Source organism: Lampris incognitus, chromosome 9 (genome assembly GCF_029633865.1).
Source record: "Lampris incognitus isolate fLamInc1 chromosome 9, fLamInc1.hap2, whole genome shotgun sequence".
In the NCBI taxonomy this organism is placed as follows: Eukaryota; Metazoa; Chordata; class Actinopteri; order Lampriformes; family Lampridae; genus Lampris; species Lampris incognitus.
The window spans coordinates 29,877,968-29,897,290 of record NC_079219.1 but is presented as its reverse complement, the minus strand read 5'-3'; the positions used below and the strand labels follow the sequence as shown (position 1 = coordinate 29,897,290).

Sequence of the window (19,323 nt, the reverse complement as noted above, 5' to 3'; positions counted from 1 at the left end):
GGACTAAGTTTTTTGGTGAGGGATCATCCCTGAGGGGCTATTGGCGGACACTGTACAAACCTCCCATTAACAAACGGATAGGTGACCTCCAGTGGAGGATTGTACATGGGGCCATAGCTACAAACAGGTACCTGGTGCACCTTAATCCTGGCAAAGGGGATGGCTTTCCTTTCTACTTGCAGACAGAAACAATATACCATAAATAAAGTTTATTATCTGTTTATCCAATGTTCCAGACTGGTCAGACTATTCCGCCTACTACAGACATGGTTTCAGGACTTAAAGAAAGATTTTCTTTTTGTCTTTTTATCTATGGTCCACACTACTCCGCAAAGACAGAAATCTGTACACACATTAATGAATTTCATTTCAGGACTGGCTAAGTTAGCTATTTGGAAAACAAGGAAAACCCGTGTGAGGGGCGAGGGTCAGAAGACATGGTTCTGATGCTGACTGGGCTGCTGGCAGCTTGGATCAAGTGGAGTTTGGTTTTTACAGACCGACAAAAAAGCAATTTTTGTGAACACTTTGGGGGTGCAGGATGTGCTGTGTTCAGTCTGAGAGAATTCTTTGGTTCTGAATATCTGAGTCTTTTTTTCTTTGGTACTTCTGTTTTGGGCTTTTGAATGAATTTGTTTTGTTGTAATTTTTGATAATGAAACACTTTGTGTAAATGGAACCAGACAGAAATAAAATTAGTTTTTAAAATTCAATTCTCTCTCTCTCTTGCTCACACACACACTTGGAAAAAAAACTGCATTTGTAAGTGTGCGCACTTCACCACCCTATTGTGCATTGGACAGATCCTGAATAGTAAACATATCCTGGACCTTCAGCTTCTCTCTCTCTCTCTCTCTCTCTCTCTCTCTCTCTCTCAAGCACAAACACACACACACACACACACACACACACACACACACACACACACACACACACACACACACACACACACACACACACACACACACACACACACACACACACACAGCTGCCACCAACAACTACCTAGCTAGAATGCCCCTTGAGTGCTATGGTGTCCCCATAGCAACCTATATTTACCCCGCTTGACTGCAGAGGAGTGCGTAGCTCTATTTAGTAGCAGCTGTGGGTTTATGATATGATTCAGTTGCATGCACTGGAGTTAGCCAAACAGACAGGGAGAGAAGGACAAAGTTAGAGAATAAAAAAATATACAAACACTGAGTGCAAATAGCAGAGATAAAAATGATAGAGGGAAACCAACAGAGGGAGAGAGAGACAGAAAGAAATAGAGAAAGCGAGAGAGGGAGTGAGTCGGAAGCCTTGCACAATTAGAGTGTGTGCCTTCGAAGTATGTCCAGTGGGACATATGAGCCTACCAAGGCATTTGTTTGCAGTTGCTAGGCACACCGCCTCCTAATTCAGCATATGCCCTGTTACTCAGATTACCACTCAGCCATGTGGGTAAGAACCCCACCCTGCTGCCCTGCTCACAGAGCGAGTGGCACCAAATAGCTTCAGCTATAGCATCAGTTTGACTGGATGTGTTCCCTATTTTCCTTCAGCAGGGAGAATCCACCAGAGATAAAACCATTCCCACCACTGCAGGAGAAAATCAAGATTAAAACAAGTTTACTGGAACATAGCCGGTCACAAACAATCCAATGCAGTCTTTATGTTCATGATGTATGATGGCGAGTAATTCTATAGGAATAGACCTTCCAGCAAGAAAAGTTCAAGACTGTTTCTAATCAAATTCTTGCTTTATCGAGAAACGTGAAGCAGATAGTGACTGACAAATCTTCAAACCTCACAATTAACACCTTTTGCATTAGAAAGATTAGTCAGTCTCCACCAGCAATGGACTGTGGGACTTTAGACTCTGAACTGGTTCTTGATACACCCAAATGATAACAAGCGCTCTGCCTAACATTGCTTGAAGATGAGTACACACTCGTTGCGAGAAGTGAAATAGGGTGTATCACAGTAGCACTCCAACATTTGACTCTGCACTTAGAGATGCCAAAATGCCGAGAGGCTCTTTCACAAATGCCATGCCACAGCTACACATACAGCCCTCATGCCGTGGCAACACATACAGCAGTTTGCTTGCGCACATGACATATGCACGCACACACACACACACACACACACACACACACATACACACACACACACACACACACACACACACATTCAGTCCCTTGCCCCTAACTCTAACCTTAACCATCAGCACTACCTGCCTAAACTTTACCCTTACCCTAATCCTAATTTTAACCCTAAACTCAAGTCCTAAACCCAAAATAGACCCTTAAACAAGGAGGACTGGGCAAAATGTTGCTACTTTGCAAAATGTCCTTACTCTGATGGTTAAAAACTCAAGTTGGTCTTCACAAACGTAGCCGAAAAAGAACACACACACGCGCGCGCGCGCGCATGCACGCACAAACACACACGCACGCGCACACACACGAACAGAATCCATCCATCCTAGGCATATTCAGGATATAGGTCTGACTTTGCTAGTCAGACCTATATCCTGAATCCTACATAATCTCCACTGACTGATTCGTGAATATGAGTTCTATTTGGGAAATCTATACATCGCTGAAGTTTCTATTAGGGATCGACCGATTATCGGTATGGCCGACTATCGGCTTAGACGTTCATTTTTCATATTATCGTTATCGGTATATTTTTATCGGCCAGCCGATTAAAAAAGTCTGCTGCACAACATGCGTGTTTCCAACGCAGCCTTCACTTTCCCAAAGTACAGCACGACACTCAGTCCAACAACACAAACAGAAGAGAAGCGTCGAGGAGTCAGACCACTTTTCTAATTATACAGTGTTGCGCATGAACACGTTGCTAAAAGCGTGGCGGTTATTAAGCGCGGTATCATGTACAACATATTTTGAAGTCATATACAAACATCATTAATCACAGACGATGTCGTTAGGTGGGTAACCCGTTGCTAAAAAAAACCCAATTTCCCCTCGGGGATGAATAAGTTTGACTGCCACAAATGTTATTTGTGTCATTGTTTGATGCGTTCTGTTTGAATATATTGTTTATGTAGTTTATTTTCATGAATATTGATTCGTTTTGTATTGAAACTACGCAGGAAGTACGTTTACGTTCCATGTTGTACAGGGACACATTTAGTTGTTGAAATTTCATCCAAGAAGAAACGTGAAGCGGGAGAAGTTTTTATACTATGCTTAAAAGTTGGAGTTTAAACGTGATACTGTATTGCCGTTTGGAGATTTTATGTTTGTTCAAGTGGAAAAAAACAACAATAACCACGATAATATGCGACACCGTGGTTCTTCCGTTATTGATGGATGTACTCATCTTAATTGTACTTCATTCGACATCACCGCCGTCAAATCCACCGTTGAGCTGTTCAAATAGATGGCAATGTACAGAATAAGCACGCCTTCATATCACACACAAACTGTAGAAACTTAACATCAACATGCGCGACGAAACATCAAACACGCAAATGACCGTACCTCGCTGGCTGCACACAACCAAGAGGGAACGAGTCCACCCAAACAGAGATAAAATCAAACATATGTTCTCTTAAAGGCAGCGTTGTGTTAGGGTTTGTGTTGCTGTAAATTTTGGCACAGTTTTTTTCTTTAGTTACCGCAACTGGATATCGGTCACAAATATCGACTATCGGCCTCCATAACTTACCAATAATCGGTATCAGTACTGGCCCTGAACAAAAAACAAACAAAAAAACAAAAAACATATCGGTCGACCCCTAGTTTCTATCTCTAGCCCTTTAAAGATGGTGGCAAGATACACTACTGTGGCTCCTGCATTTGTACAGGGTCGTAGTTATTATTGTAAGAATACATTTTCCCATAAGTCCAAACACTAACACACCCATTTTGTCTCTCTGAGTCCTACTTAATCACCGCCAATAAGGACAGTTGTCACATTCTGAGTATCAGTTTCATAATGACCCAGGGGAACATAAAGCACACAACACCTCAGGTGCTAAAGTGAATTGGTACCAGTTAGGCCTTGGGACCAATTAGGCTGCATGCATCGCTGTGTTGGCTGCTCTCAGGCTCAAGTTAAACGTGCTCTAGTTGTCTCAGCAGCCAGACGTCCAGGTGTATCTTTTTCACCCCTACTTAAAGATGAGAAAACCACTTATATTAACACTGATCCTCTCCCCTTCAACTCCCCTCTCCTCTTTTACTCTCCCTGGTAGGCACAAGGCATTTTTACACAGAGGTCCCACAATATTGCCGTATTGAAGACCTGTCTTTACGCCGGCTTTATTTTTTTACACTGGACTAAACAAAGGCTAATACCGCCCCAGTGTTTGATTTTTACATACGTAGCATGACGGCCTTCCAGAAGCAGAGGCATCACGGCATGTAACGCAACAGTGTCAGCTGTCCCTTTTATACAGACGTCAATTCGGCTGTTACTACCTCCAATGTCGGTTTAATGCCGCAACAACGATGCCCCCATTCCATCTTCATACCTTTTACACAGAACGGCGGATTAATGGAGCAACATTCCTGCTTGAAAAGGCCGTGTAAAAGCCTCATACATTCATCTGCTCAGCCGCTGCTTTTGTGACCAATGACACAGAGACACACTATAAAACTTGTGGTTTCCCTTTTTCTGAAAAATAACTAAAATGATTAACGCCTTAACACTCAAGTATTCTGGAATTATTCTTGATTGCTGTATTATTGAATATCAAGAAGAACATAACTCATCTGTGCCCCTATTTAGCAAGACTCAAAAAGCTAAATAGGGCTGCAGGTAATGATTATTTTCATCACTGATTAATCTATTGATTATTTGTTTAATTAATCTATCACTCATCATGCCCATCTTAAGTTTCCAGAGTCCAAAGTGACGTCTTAAAACTGTTTAGTTAGTCTGACAGACAGCCAAAAACCTCTACAGTATTCACTTCATAATGAAATACATCAGAGGAAGGCAAGCTAGTCTTAGCATTTATGAAACTTCAACCAACAAATGTTTGGTATTTTTATTTCATGAATGAGGCATACGATTAAATGACTACCACAAACGTGTAATCAATTCATTTTCCTGCCATGGACAACTTGACTAATCCACCGATCGTTTCAGCATTAATGTCAAACTAATATTGGCAAAACTATTAACGCAGCTACTATTGGTTCAGCAAAAACTGAATACCAACCTGTCAATCAGTTACACACCCTTTATCATGACTCAAGTGCCAAGTGCCTCAAGCATAAAAAAATCCTTTTTGAAATCCTTTTCTTCTCCTTCATCATCTTTCCTGAAATCGATGAGAGATTTTGGCTTTCATCTGGATGCAACGGGTCAGTCTACTTTGTGGAAAGAGCAGGCCCTCCTAATATTTGGTATACCTGGTATATAGGATCCTGTGTTGACAAAAGCAGATGGCCCTGTGCTGAGATAATAGACTAATACCCACATCTCTCAGCCTTGATCCACTGAGCTGGCAGTCTTGATCCTCGGTCACCGCACACCAGCCCTACAATACCTGAGTCACAGCCAGATCCTGGTGTACCCATTTTGGCTTGGTGTGTTTACCTTCCTGTCTGAGGTACACATTTTATCAAAATTTCATTCTTAGTTTCTGCATAGAAGACTGGTGCTTTATCCTATCCACCCCAAATGGCAGCAAATCTATCAAATCCAAATTGTAGTGTTGGATGTTTTTTGAATCAGCTAAGTCTGATGAGGCACATACAGTAAAAACACATTTTCAGAGTGTACATATAACTTAAGCGTGGTTTTGGTTACAGATATACAGATGCCGTGGGTGGCACAGTGACCCAGTGGTTAGCACTGTTGCCTCACAGCAAGAGGGTCTTGGGTTCGAACCCTGGGCCATCCCAGGTCCTTTCCGTGTGGCGTTTACATGTTCTCCCCATGTCTGCAGTGGGTTTCCTCTGGGTGCATGCATGTTAGGGTTAATGCTCCTTCCTGCCTGTGCCCCTGACCAAGGCAATGGAAAGATGAACTGGACTTGGTCCCTGAGCACTGCAGCTGCCCACTGCTTCTATACAATAGGATGGGTTAAATGCAGAAGACAAATTTCATTGTAACTGTACAATGACAAAATAAAGTGGCTTTCTTTCTATCTATCATAAAGTATCACATAATTACTTATTAGCCAGCTCTAGTGCCCCAGCTCCTGAACACAGAAAGCCCCCCGAGTGGCAAATGAGCTCACAGCAAAGAAGGGATGGAAACCAGGGGAAGGACCAGGGGCAACGGAGAGTCAGAGGAATTAGAGGGGGGGAGATATGGTTGGGCGAAGTCCCACATGAGGGACGGATGATGGGAAGGATGGATTAGAAAGAAAGTGGGAGTGAAGGAATGAAAAAGCGGAGTGACAGGAAATAACAACTGGTCTGCTCTCTATTCCCTGAACTACTCCCTAAATTCAACACCTCCTGTTGATAAGTGGAGAAACTCATATGCCGCCACCGAGCAGATCGTGTGATGAGTGACCATGTGATGAATCACTTAACTTACCAAAACATACCCGATACACATTTTGGATCAACAGCTCTGTTCCCCTATCCCTGTAACATTCGACAGCAGGTTCTTCATCATATATTCCTGTTTTTCCTTCAGTCACATCATGGCCAAAAATTGATGTTTAAAATAAAGTGTTTATTTTTCCAAGTGCACAAGTTCCTTTTTCCAAGTTCTGAAAGCATCTGAAAATGAGAAGTCCTGTTAGACTGGTGCACAATAGTTTTGCAAATAGACTGTTTACAAAAAAACTTCAACTTATTCTTGGTCATGAAGCTCAAAGGACGAGATTAATGACAACCGTCCAAGGCCACCATGATTTTCAAATACTGTTTTAAAAATGTGAAATATTTGGCTTTGATGGAGCATTTGATGGCTCTGAACTAGATGGTGATGTTTAATGCTAGACTACTAGATACTGTGTCACGTCATGTAGAAAATGTGAGCATGATTCAAAACTTAAAAATTGTTCAAGACAAAATGCACTCCCTCATCTTCACCCCATCAGTATTTCCTATTGGTATTACACATCAGTTGGAATAGTCTCTCAGTCCTCTGTATACACACGCATGCACAAAACTTCTCGTTTCCTCTACCACAAACCCAGTGACTACCATCTGACAGCGGGTTTCCAGAAATAGGTTAACGCCGGACACTTTGGCTGCATAACAAGAGTACAGACAGATACACTGTACAACGACTGGCCATGCACTGCTAAACACAATATCTTGAAGGCAATGGTAATAATCTATACTATCTATAAGCAGCAATAGAAAATGTAGAATGGTTCTAAATCTGTTGGATAACAACTGGGTATTGTGAGGCCCAAAGACATATTGATACACAGACAGCTCACACAGAATCTTTTCTGGACATAGCCCATACTCCTTTAATTGGTGCACCAACCACATATGACGTATCAATTATGTTCAGCCCAACGCTGCGGTGAACAAATACTGGATGCTCTGACCGCTAAACATGTTGTTGTGTGGGATTAAAAGATTCAGTAAGGAATTTCAAAATATCAATAAGTTTTAAATAATATATCAGCACCGACAAGCATACCACTTGTCTGTGTAGTGTATTCAATTTCATGGCTAGCTCTAAACATTACATTGAACCAGAAAGATGAGGAGAAATGACAGGGTACAAAGTTCATTTAGTCACATGGTGATCACCCCATCATATGATCACACAATGCATTCTGCTGTGTACATTTCCAAAATCATAAAATGAACAAAGGTTTGCCATTTCTGCTATAGCAAGTTCAGTCACTGTGTACTTTGCTGCAATGTACACCAGGTCGATACTCATTGAGCCTTACAGAACTAGTTCGTGGTAGCATTTCATCTACACCCACTCAAGCACTATTTATAAAGTGGAGTGTCAGTGTTTAAAACAGTATGGTCAGTGAAGCAGAGGCGAAGATTACCAGACAGACATATGCCGGTGTCCCTGTCCACAATGCATGGATGACCCAACTACTCTCTCACTCCTCTCACGTCTTTCACAGGACTTGATTTTAATCCATCATAAGTGCCCAAAAATTCAGTTATACAGCTATGAGCACTACACTGAACTGTTGTTTTCTTTACAAAGTAAAACAGTTTTCATGTGAGGGAAAAGACAACCGTGGGGAACTCTTTTAGTCACCAAAATCCTTGCGAGTGGCAATCCACATAAACCCTTCAACTCTCATGTCTGGTCCTAAATTCAGCCCATGTTTCACAGGGTGTGTCTCTGAGGTACTGGGTGGGAAGGTCACATCTGCATGTGTCAGGGAGATTTTACTGAAGGAAAACAATATTTTCACGACCTCAGCTACCTCTTAAAAGTATATAAGGCCATGGTATATACTGACAGACACACGCATTCGCTGACTATGCAGGACAAGAACTATCTCCCTCAACAGGCCACACTGACTGAGGCATTCATAGATTGGAGATAGTGGGCACATGGCAGGTAGCCAGTATTAATTTATGCCTTTGTGTACATATAAATTCAAAAAACACTCACACACACACACACACACACACACACACACACACACACACACACACACACACACACACACACACACACACACACACACACACACACACTGCAACACAAACAGCCCAGGAAACTCAGTACCCAATATCCATTCCTGACCACTAAGCTGTTATCTGTATGACAAGTCTGTATTTATGTGGCTCATCTGTCATGTTGGCCTTCATCAGAGTTTGTTTGTTTTTTAACGTCACATTTGGCACAAAGAGTAATAGATGCGCAAATATTTTTACAGATAAATGAAAACGTGGAACCTACCAGCTGGAGGGCAGACGGCAGGACAGTTCGGGATAATGCAGACCTTTGGTTTACGTAATTTATCCTCTCTGTATTTTGCACCTCGAGGAGCTGTAAAATACAGTATCTAGACGGGCTGGAACGGTTGCATCTACAAAGAGCTGAAGTGATGAGGGCAGTAAGGTGCTAGTCAGGGTAAGGGGTGGTGGAGGTTGATCATCACAGATGACTGAGACATGTGATCGTCTGCCAACACACAAGGATCTGACTTCATGAGCGCTTGTCTCGCCACAAAAGAGAGAGACAGAAAACATCTAATAAACTCCTAAAACGACTGTAAAACTCTTTGAAGATTGTAACAACACCATAATGTCAGAACGAGCTTTCCTGTAACTACAGGCTACAAATCTCATCTGAGCTGCAAACCCATTTAAATATATTCAGCTTAAATTCTGCACCCTTTTGAGTGCAAAGCAAGTTAATGTAGTTTGTTGCTGCTAGAGTCAGACAATTGTTTTCTTTGGGTGTTTTGAGGAGAAGTAAATTATTAGAGGAGAACACTGAGTTTCATGAGGATTCTTTGGACTCGACCTTCCTGGAAAAATGTCTCTCTCAACACACCAACAAGCATACAGGCTTAAAGATGCAGTGACACACACACACACACACACACACACACACACACCCCCGGAAGAAACCCACGCAGACATGGGGAGAACATGCAAACTCCACGCAGAAGGCGACCCCCAAGGTTGGACTACCTTGGGGCTCGAACCCAGGACCTTCTTGCTGTGAGGCAACCACACTAACCACTGCGCCACCATGCCACCCAGGTCCAGACATGTCCCAATGAAAACACCAGCACAAACCCAGATGGCTCGCTCACACAAGTTAAAAGCCACATCAAGAGCAGGTCTACTGTGACTCCCTTGGTGGAACCAACATTCATTTTAACTGGTGTCCAAGAGGAAGTTGTTGTCCTTATAAAATTGTTATCATGACGACAGTAAGGTAATTTCTATTTCTGATCGACACCACAACAACAAACAAACAAACAAACAAACAAACAAACAAACAAACAAACAAACAAACAAACACAAATACACACACACACACACACACACAGCATTAGCGTCTGTTGGTCTGTGAATGCGTGTGTGCTGTGTTTCATTAGGGTGATGACGGAAAAGAGGGATCTCGACACAATGAGTTGTCACGGTAATTTATACGGACAGAAATGTCACATACTGACCGAATAAAAACGCACTTTGCTTCCATTGCCAGCTGACACTGTCACTGGGCTACTTTGTGCTTTAGACACAAAAGCCCTCGGCAGTCTGAAATACAACCTCTCTATTAGAGTACCTGGCTCACACGACCTTCCTACAAACCCACAGGGAACTGTCTGGAAAATTCAGCTACCTATCCCAACAACAAGGTTTTGGGAATCACTGTTTACATTTGGCACATGTTGTTTCTCCGCAACTCTGTATGTATAAGCTTGAATAAAACAGATGTGAAAAAGTGTCCTGGTCCAACAAAAATTGGATTTGCTCAATGCCATGCCACTGTCCGGATCTGGTCATGGCCTGCACTGTGTTGATAAACTATGATACCAAAGCACTTCAAAACGAGAGCGAGAGAGAGAGACAGAGACACAGAGAGAGAGAGAGAGAGAGAGAGAGAGAGAGAGAGAGAGAGAGAGAGAGAGAGAGAGAGAGAGAGAGGGTGAGAGAGACAGAGACAGAGACAGAGACAGAGAAGATGGGAGTATACAAGCTTGTCATTGACTATCCACTTCATTTGTCATGGGCAGCCTTGCATGTTATGCACAAAAGAAAATATGAGGGTCTCTAGGGACCACTGATTTATTGATAATCAGCATTGTCAGGTGGGGCTGACAAATGGGAACTAAAGCCTAAATTTGTAGCTGTGCAGTCATTGTAGAAAGACTTAGCTTGTTTGGTCATAAACAGATGCAAAATTAAAAGCTTTTAGCCTGTTCAAAAGAAAAATCCATATTATATGAATAAATTAACTGACAAACTCAGTAGCTTAAATACTGACCACATACATAAGCCATCACCCGTGTTAATGCCATTTTGACAGGGAAAAACAAAAATCACGAAACAAAAATGTTGGTGTGGAGTTGATAAGGTCTTTTAGGTTTATAACTTAAGTGGCTTGACAAATTATATTCTTTGAACACTGGCATTAACGGGCTGTGGATGATTACAATCAGTAGGTCTATGTGCAAGTAAGCAATGTGATTAAATGCATAATTTTGTAATGTTAAACAGGAAGCAATTATCGCAGCCAACATTATGTTTTGTTAGAAAAGAGTAACGTGTTCAGGTGATGAACGACCCAGCCGATCTTTCCTTCAGTTATCAATATGATCATATCAGAAATCCTCCTCCTCAAACTGCCACCTGCCACAGATATGAAGTACGATAAGATGCAAAAGGTGGCAGTTGCACCGAAATACTGAATCCACTGATGTGTTGACAAAAAACAAAAACAAAACAAAAAACAAGGGGACAGCAGGAATTCAGATGCCAGCCAAGCCCAAAACAATGCCAATAAAAGACTTTTGTGGAAGGCCCACTGTTGTTATTCCACCAGCCTCTCTCCAACAGAAGCCAACCAGAGGGATGCATCACTACACAGTTTGTGCTTACTGTGGTGACTGCTGGTGCAACACTGGAATTGTGGTGTGACGGCGTGCAGCATATCCAGTGAAAACAGCCCTGGCTACTGGAAAACCCTCTGTTGTCCATCCTGACTCGGCTACAATGCTTTTTACAAGTGACACCAGTGGCTGTTTCTGACATCGCTGCATTCATTATAAGCATGTCATTTCTACGTGAAGGATAATAGTGACCCATGCAGCTTCGGCTGTAGCTGGAGTACTGTGCAGTCGAGTGAAATTACTGCTATCAACACTTTAAAGTTCATTCAAATACACAGAGAACCGACAGTAGGAGAGAATCATTGACAACAACAAAGAACAGATACTCTGAACTGGCTTTCACACTGTTAATAACATTCGTCACTACTCGTTGTATCTGTCCTCAAGAAGTAATGAAGAGAAACAACATCTGATTGTCTAAATGAGGGTCGTCACTTACCCGAGGGGGGGTTTAGCAGCTATGCTGGCTTGGCTGTACTCCATGTTATGAATGCGGCACTTTGATTATCTGCTTATCATCCGAGTTCAAAAGACACCAGCAAAACTCCGTTGTCCTCCTTTTCACCAAGGACACCGCAATTACACCCCGTGAACGTCCATCATCACCTATAATTAGATCGGAGAGTTAGATCAACAACATGTCTTGGTCTAGAAATAATACATCTCATTTGAAACAAAAAACAACAACAAAAAACAAACAAAACAAAAAACATCTCCCTAAACGGGACACAAGTGACAGCCCGCCAGACAGTCAGAGACAATAGTGTCCACGCAGTATCTTTGAGGTCAATAACAACTACGACAAAATTTCCCTCTTCAGTAGATTTACAAAATGTAACTATAGGTTAATATCTTACTTTTGGTCAAAATAATTATATTAATTTTACCAACTCATTCCAGTGCTCGTCAGTCGTCGCGCTCTTCGGACGAACTCCCGTTGTCTCTGTGCGACTCTCGGCCCCGCCCCCTAAGCAGCTCTCATGTCAATCATCCTCAATAGGAATTCACTGAGCGGCGTGTGTGTGCGTGTGTTTGTGTGTGTGTGTGTGTGTGGGTGGGGGGCTCGGGAGTCGGCAGACAGTTCAAAATTATTAGATAAACTGTTTTATTTTTTTAAGTCGCTAAACGAAGTCTATCTCTAGGAAAGTGCCTACGATATTTGCCGGTTAATGCATCAAATTGAAAATTACATCGACCCAATTGCACATACAGTAATTTATAATGAGTTGCGGCAATCTTCTAGTGATCTATTGATAATGAAACGTGGTTATCTATTATTAACGCAACGCTGGACACGATATTTGATGGAAATTACACGATGGGAATTCAAACCCTTCTCCCATAATGCTACGTGATGACGTCATGTTTTGAACTCCTCCCCTACACACGACTCTGAAATTTACCGCCACAAGAGGGCAATCTCTCCCTCCCTCCCGCTCTCACTCTATCTCTCGCTCTATCTCTCTCTCTCTCTCTCTCTCTCTCTCTCTCTCTCTCTCTCTCTCTCTCTCTCTCTCTCTCTCTCTCTCTCTCTCTCTCTCTCCGTTAATGTAAAATTTTAATGTAATTTTTTATGTTGTCTTCAAATTGATAATATATAAAGAAACATAGATCATGGGATGTGCAGAAAGAAAATGACAGGGTGGTATCCAAATGGAGGCCATTGAGAGTATGTACCGCGAGAAGAACTGGCCATGAACACTTGACTATTTATGGTTTTATTATTATTGTTAAACTCACTTGATTGCACCTATTATCGTTTATCCGTTCTCACTATTATAACTATTACTCTGCACGTTTATTGCGTTGACCATATAATGTGTGGCATTCAACACATTGAACATAAAAATTTACTGTTGCACACTGTATATATTACACGCTACATCTTGGGCATTACATTGCACGGTAATCCGGATGAGTTGACATGTACATAGAAAGTGACGTATGCTTGTAGATTTACACACTAATCTCTCCGAACCTGTAAAGACACATGTTAAAGTGTAGCTGAGTGGCTGCACTGAGATCTTATCAATTATTTTGAAGTGAACTTTGTCCAAACCTTACTTTCTTCCATTTTTTTCCATCGGTTTCATGATGCAACCTATCTCAGATAGTCTTTTTTTGTGGCTGGGGTTCAGTAAAAACAGTCAAAATGCTGTGAATTGTTCCTATTGTATCTGTGTTGTTGGTACACACAGGAAGAAGCATTGCTAATGTTTATTTTGTGAACATGGTAATGTTCTCTGTCCTTATCTATTTCTGCAAGGCTGTATAAAGTTATATATACTATATGTATATATATATATAACTTTATTAAAAGAAACACTCACTGGTAGGGAACATGCTCAACAAATAAGGAGCAAAATAATCCAGTGAGTCAAGTAAATTGAGTCACCGGATTGTATATATATATATATATATATATACACTACCGTTCAAAAGTTTGGGATCACATTGAAATGTCCATATTTTTGAAGGAAAAGCACTGTACTTTTCAATGAAGATAACTTTAAACTAGTCTTAACTTTAAAGAAATACACTCTATACATTGCTAATGTGGTAAATGACTATTCTAGCTGCAAATGTCTGGTTTTTGGTGCAATATCTACATAGGTGTATAGAGGCCCATTTCAAGCAACTATCACTCCAGTGTTCTAATGGTACAATGTGTTTGCTCATTGGCTCAGAAGGCTAATTGATGATTAGAAAACCCTTGTGCAATCATGTTCACACATCTGAAAACAGTTTAGCTCGTTACAGAAGCTACAAAACTGACCTTCCTTTGAGCAGATTGAGTTTCTGGAGCATCACATTTGTGGGGTCAATTAAACGCTCAAAATGGCCAGAAAAAGAGAACTTTCATCTGAAAGTCGACAGTCTATTCTTGTTCTTAGAAATGAAGGCTATTCCATGCGAGAAATTGCTAAGAAATTGAAGATTTCCTACACTGGTGTGTACTACTCCCTTCAGAGGACAGCACAAACAGGCTCTAACCAGAGTAGAAAAAGAAGTGGGAGGCCGCGTTGCACAACTGAGCAAGAAGATAAGTACATTAGAGTCTCTAGTTTGAGAAACAGACGCCTCACAGGTCCCCAACTGGCATCTTCATTAAATAGTACCCGCAAAACACCAGTGTCAACATCTACAGTGAAGAGGCGGCTGCGGGATTCTGGGCTTCAGGGCAGAGTGGCAAAGAAAAAGCCATATCTGAGACTGACCAATAAAAGAAAAAGATTAAGATGGGCAAAAGAACACAGACATTGGACAGAGGAAGACTGGAAAAAAGTGTTGTGGACGGATGAATCCAAGTTTGAGGTGTTTGGATCACAAAGAAGAACGTTTGTGAGACGCAGAACAAATGAAAAGATGCTGGAAGAATGCCTGACGCCATCTGTTAAGCATGGTGGAGGTAATGTGATGGTCTGGGGTTGCTTTGGTGCTGGTAAGGTGGGAGATTTGTACAGGGTAAAAGGGATTCTGAATAAGGAAGGCTATCACTCCATTTTGCAACGCCATGCCATACCCAGTGGACAGCGCTTGATTGGAGCCAATTTCATCCTACAACAGGACAATGACCCTAAACACACCTCCAAATTGTGCAAGAACTATTTAGAGCAGAAGCAGGCAGCTGGTATTCTATCGGTAATGGAGTGGCCAGCGCAGTCACCAGATCTGAACCCCATTGAGCTGTTGTGGGAGCAGCTTGACCGTCTGGTACGCAAGAAGTGCCCATCCAACCAATCCAACTTGTGGGAGCTGCTTCTGGAAGCGTGGGGTGCAATTTCTCCAGATTACCTCAACAAATTAACAGCTAGAATGCCAAAGGTCTGCAATGCTGTAATTGCTGCAAATGGAGGATTCTTTGACGAAAGCAAAGTTTGATGTAAAAAAAATCTTATTTCAAATACAAATCATTATTTCTAACCTTGTCAATGTCTTGACTCTATTTTCTATTCATTTCACAACATATGGTGGTGAATAAGTGTGACTTTTCATGGAAAACACAAAATTGTTTGGGTGATCCCAAACTTTTGAACGGTAGTGTATATATATATATATATATATATATATATACACATACACACACACACATATATATATATCAGTTTATGGTTTATAATCAGAACACATGAAGAATTTAAAGATGTCTTAAGTTGCATTTTGGTTAGAGCATTTTTTTTTCAGATGGACCAGCAGGTCCTGCTTCTCTATTTTGGCTTTTTTTTTTCTGCCAAATGATCTCAGAAGGAATGCATCAGGTGTATCCCCCACTCTTCTCAAAGGCATCTTATTGTTGCAGGATGGGGCCTCGTTCATTGCAAAATGCACATACACGTGAGATTGAAATGCACAAGTAACCTTGCTATGGACTGCATAATGCTGTTTGCCATCTGTGGAGCAACCACACTACAGGTCTTCAGATGCTTTTTTTTAGGTTTGAGATTTTTGTTATTTATTGGAAGTTATAGGGCTTACAGATACCCTGCTTACATTCAAAACCACAGGAGCACAGTTGAACACAAACTATGCAGAGAACACAGTGAACATATCTACTTTACAGTATTAGAAAATGATATACTATGTGGCCGTACTGTGTGTCCACTACCCTCCTATTAGAATTTGATTAGTTGTTACTGAACAATATAGGACAGGATTCGAGTATAATTACACATAACACCTTTAAAAAAGCATGTTATATTCACAATGTTTTAAGAAAAGACAATAACCTTAAGAGCACATCAAAAGAATTAATTTGCAAAAAATATACAGGAACTATTTTTTTTTTCGTTATCAGGAGGACATAATTTTGTATCCACAAGCACTTATAAGATAACTCTGGTCAACTTATTGCTCCTGACCAGTGTTGGGCAAGTTACTGAAAATTAGTAATTAGTTACAGTTACTAGTCACTGCTCTCAAAAAATAACTGAGTTACTACCCGAGTTACTGCATTATAAAAGAAATTAGTTACTAGGTAAAGTAACTTTTGCATTTTTTTTTTTTTGCTTCAATATACTCTTATTGCTGTGGCACAGTGTAAGACAAGACAACGCTCATATTTCATCTTATTGTAGCCATTGTCACTATAATGGAAAGTAAAGCGTGGAACAATAAAACACAATAGATATATTTTGAAACTTTCGATATTTTTGGCACATTTATTGTAGCCTCAAATCAAGCACTAGTGCACTCTTTCAGCAATGAAAAATTAAATAACTACACTCTTTTAGCAGTGTAAACTTAAATAACTACACTATTGTGACAGTGTACAAAAATTAAATAACAGCTACACTCTTAGCAGTGCAAAATTAAATGACAACTACACTCTTTGGCAGTGTAAAATTTAAATACATAATATATTGTTCGTCAGACATTTGACAGTAACTTCTTATCAAATGATAAGCCTAATGAAATAAAATGTATTTACAAAAAAGAAAGGAAGGTACCATTACTGAAGATGTGTCCAAGACAAGTGCATCGCTAGATGTATGTAACTATAACATTAAATAAATAAATAAACACACTGTGGTTTATCCTCCTTTGTAACATTAACAGAAATAAATTGAAATCAACTGAACTCAATTCACCAACTGGAGATTCAATAATGTTGGACAAACTTACAAGTATTTTCAGCCTCACTAAGAGAAACAAAACACAGTAATGATTTAACAAAAACTATTTACCTCACATCTGGCCGTTTAGCTGAAGAAATCTATAATAGTGGATAAAATTAATGGTGGATACATTTAAGAAATGCTTTCAGCCTCATAAGGAAAAACTATACAGAGCTCTCTAAAGACTAGACAGATTAAAATCAAGCCTTGGCTGTTTGGATGGAGTGGCTCCTCCTTGGTCAGCCGAGCTGACGTGGGCTGCACCTGGGTCATTGGTGTTCGCTGCGCTGGGGTCTTTGGCAACTAGCTTAGTAGAAGCGTGTTGTTTTGCTAGGTGCTACAGGACATTAGAATTGCTATTCTTGGCTGTGGTCAATGTTTTCCCTCCTGCACATAGATTACAGCTCACCACTTTATTCTTGTCCTTTGTTTTGAGGAGGGAAAAATAATGCTGGTATTTCCATAATAAAAAGCTAATGCCTGAACAGTCATCAGCCATTGTGCGCAATGTTTTGGCTTACTGCGCGCCATATCCCCCCCCCCCCCAGAATGCTCCTGTGTTGACATTACGGTCTCACCCACCAAGTCACCCACTGCTCCTGACAAATCAAGTTAAGATAGACCCAAGTCAACAAAAGCACAATGAAAACAGCAATGATTGATGTACACGTAATTAATAGCCAATAATCATTTTGTCAAATACACATGTATAAAAGGGTCAGATTCATTATAACCTTGTCTATTACTATTTGGTATGGGCCCTGCCATCTGTGGATGCAATCTATATGTCAGAGAATCATTTCTGATTCTTCTCCCCCTGAAAACCCACCCCTTGCCCTCATGTACATGTTTCAGGGTAATAGCATCAAAGACAGATCTTGCTTTCACCAGAGCACCTTGATGCTATTCATGCCATGAACTGGTCCCATTGCACGGTTTACTATGTATCAACCATATTAAGCTGCATAAACTGTCAGTGAATTATTGCACTTCTCTATCTAATAGGAGCACTGGTCTATGCTGATATTATTGTTTTTCTTTCTTAACCATTTTGTATGCCTTTCTAAAATTGCTTTTATCATTTTAGATACTTGCTTTTTTCTTGTGATACTAGTGTTTTGCTGTTGTTACATCATGCATGCATATGGATGTTTGGATTGTATTGATGGCTGGTGCTAAGGCATTCTTAGCAACTTTGGATGGCATGGCAGTGAAGATTGACTCTCCAGATGTCATTCGTGTTGTTTTTCAGTGTGACTAAGATCCCCCTCACAGCTGTGTTATTTAAGATACAGTCATAAAACGCTGTGCTGCTTCAGGCCCAAGCAGACCAAATATCAAATCATGAGGGGCAAGATATTCAGTGTGCTACTGCAGAATCGTTAGATGATTTGCCTAGCTGCACATCGTACAAATGTTTAAAAGATAGTTTATATGTAAATCAATTCTAGATTATAATCGATTGTTTTCTGCTCAAGTTCTGGCTTTAATATTCTTATATTAAGCACATTACGGTGGATTTTCGACATTGTTGCCCAAACATGCAAATCCCAATTTCCAGTCCTAAATTGCCAGTATGTGACACACTATGGCATTTTAGTATGTTGTATACACATGCACAAATGATCTTTGCTTTGTTGTTGTTCTCATGGCGTCCGCTAGAGTCAGTTTCTCTACCGTTAAGTGGCTGATTCATATTCAGTCATCCCTTTTTCTTCCACTAGATAGCAGAAAAGTATTCCAGACGAGTTTCTCTCTCTCTCTTTTTAAAAATCCATCCATCCATCCACCCTGGACAAGCCTAGTGGCCTGTCCAGGGTGTAACACACACACACACACACACACACACACACACACACACACACACACACACACACACACACACACACACACACACACACACACACACACACACACACACACACACACACACACACACAGAGTCATACCTAGGGGCAATTTAGTATGTCCAATTCACCTGACCTACATGTCTTTGGATTGTGTCATTTACAAACATTTTAAGTCATGGAAGTTTTCAGATAATGTATCATGTTATAATTCACTGCCATAGAAGTACTAAATTATCCCCAAATTCTGAAGAATGAACACAGTAGTGATGAGATATGAAGTTGGATAACAGAATATCTGACTACTGTGCTGCCCTAGCAGCACATACTCTCTTTTGTTTTTTCTTTTGGATTTTCCCCTTTTTCT

General features: G+C 40.8%; 1 protein-coding gene across 1 annotated transcript in view; it reads right to left on the bottom strand.

The window, feature by feature from the left end:
* The window catches only part of cobl (cordon-bleu WH2 repeat protein), a 107,238-nt gene extending 95,224 nt beyond the window's left edge, over positions 1 to 12,014 (bottom strand). The window contains exon 1 of the mRNA XM_056286966.1: positions 11,934 to 12,014. Within this exon, the coding sequence (XP_056142941.1) occupies positions 11,934 to 11,977 (44 nt within the window). The 5' untranslated portion in view covers positions 11,978 to 12,014. The remainder of the gene's footprint in view (positions 1 to 11,933) is intronic.
* Between the last annotated feature and the right edge of the window lie 7,309 nt (positions 12,015 to 19,323).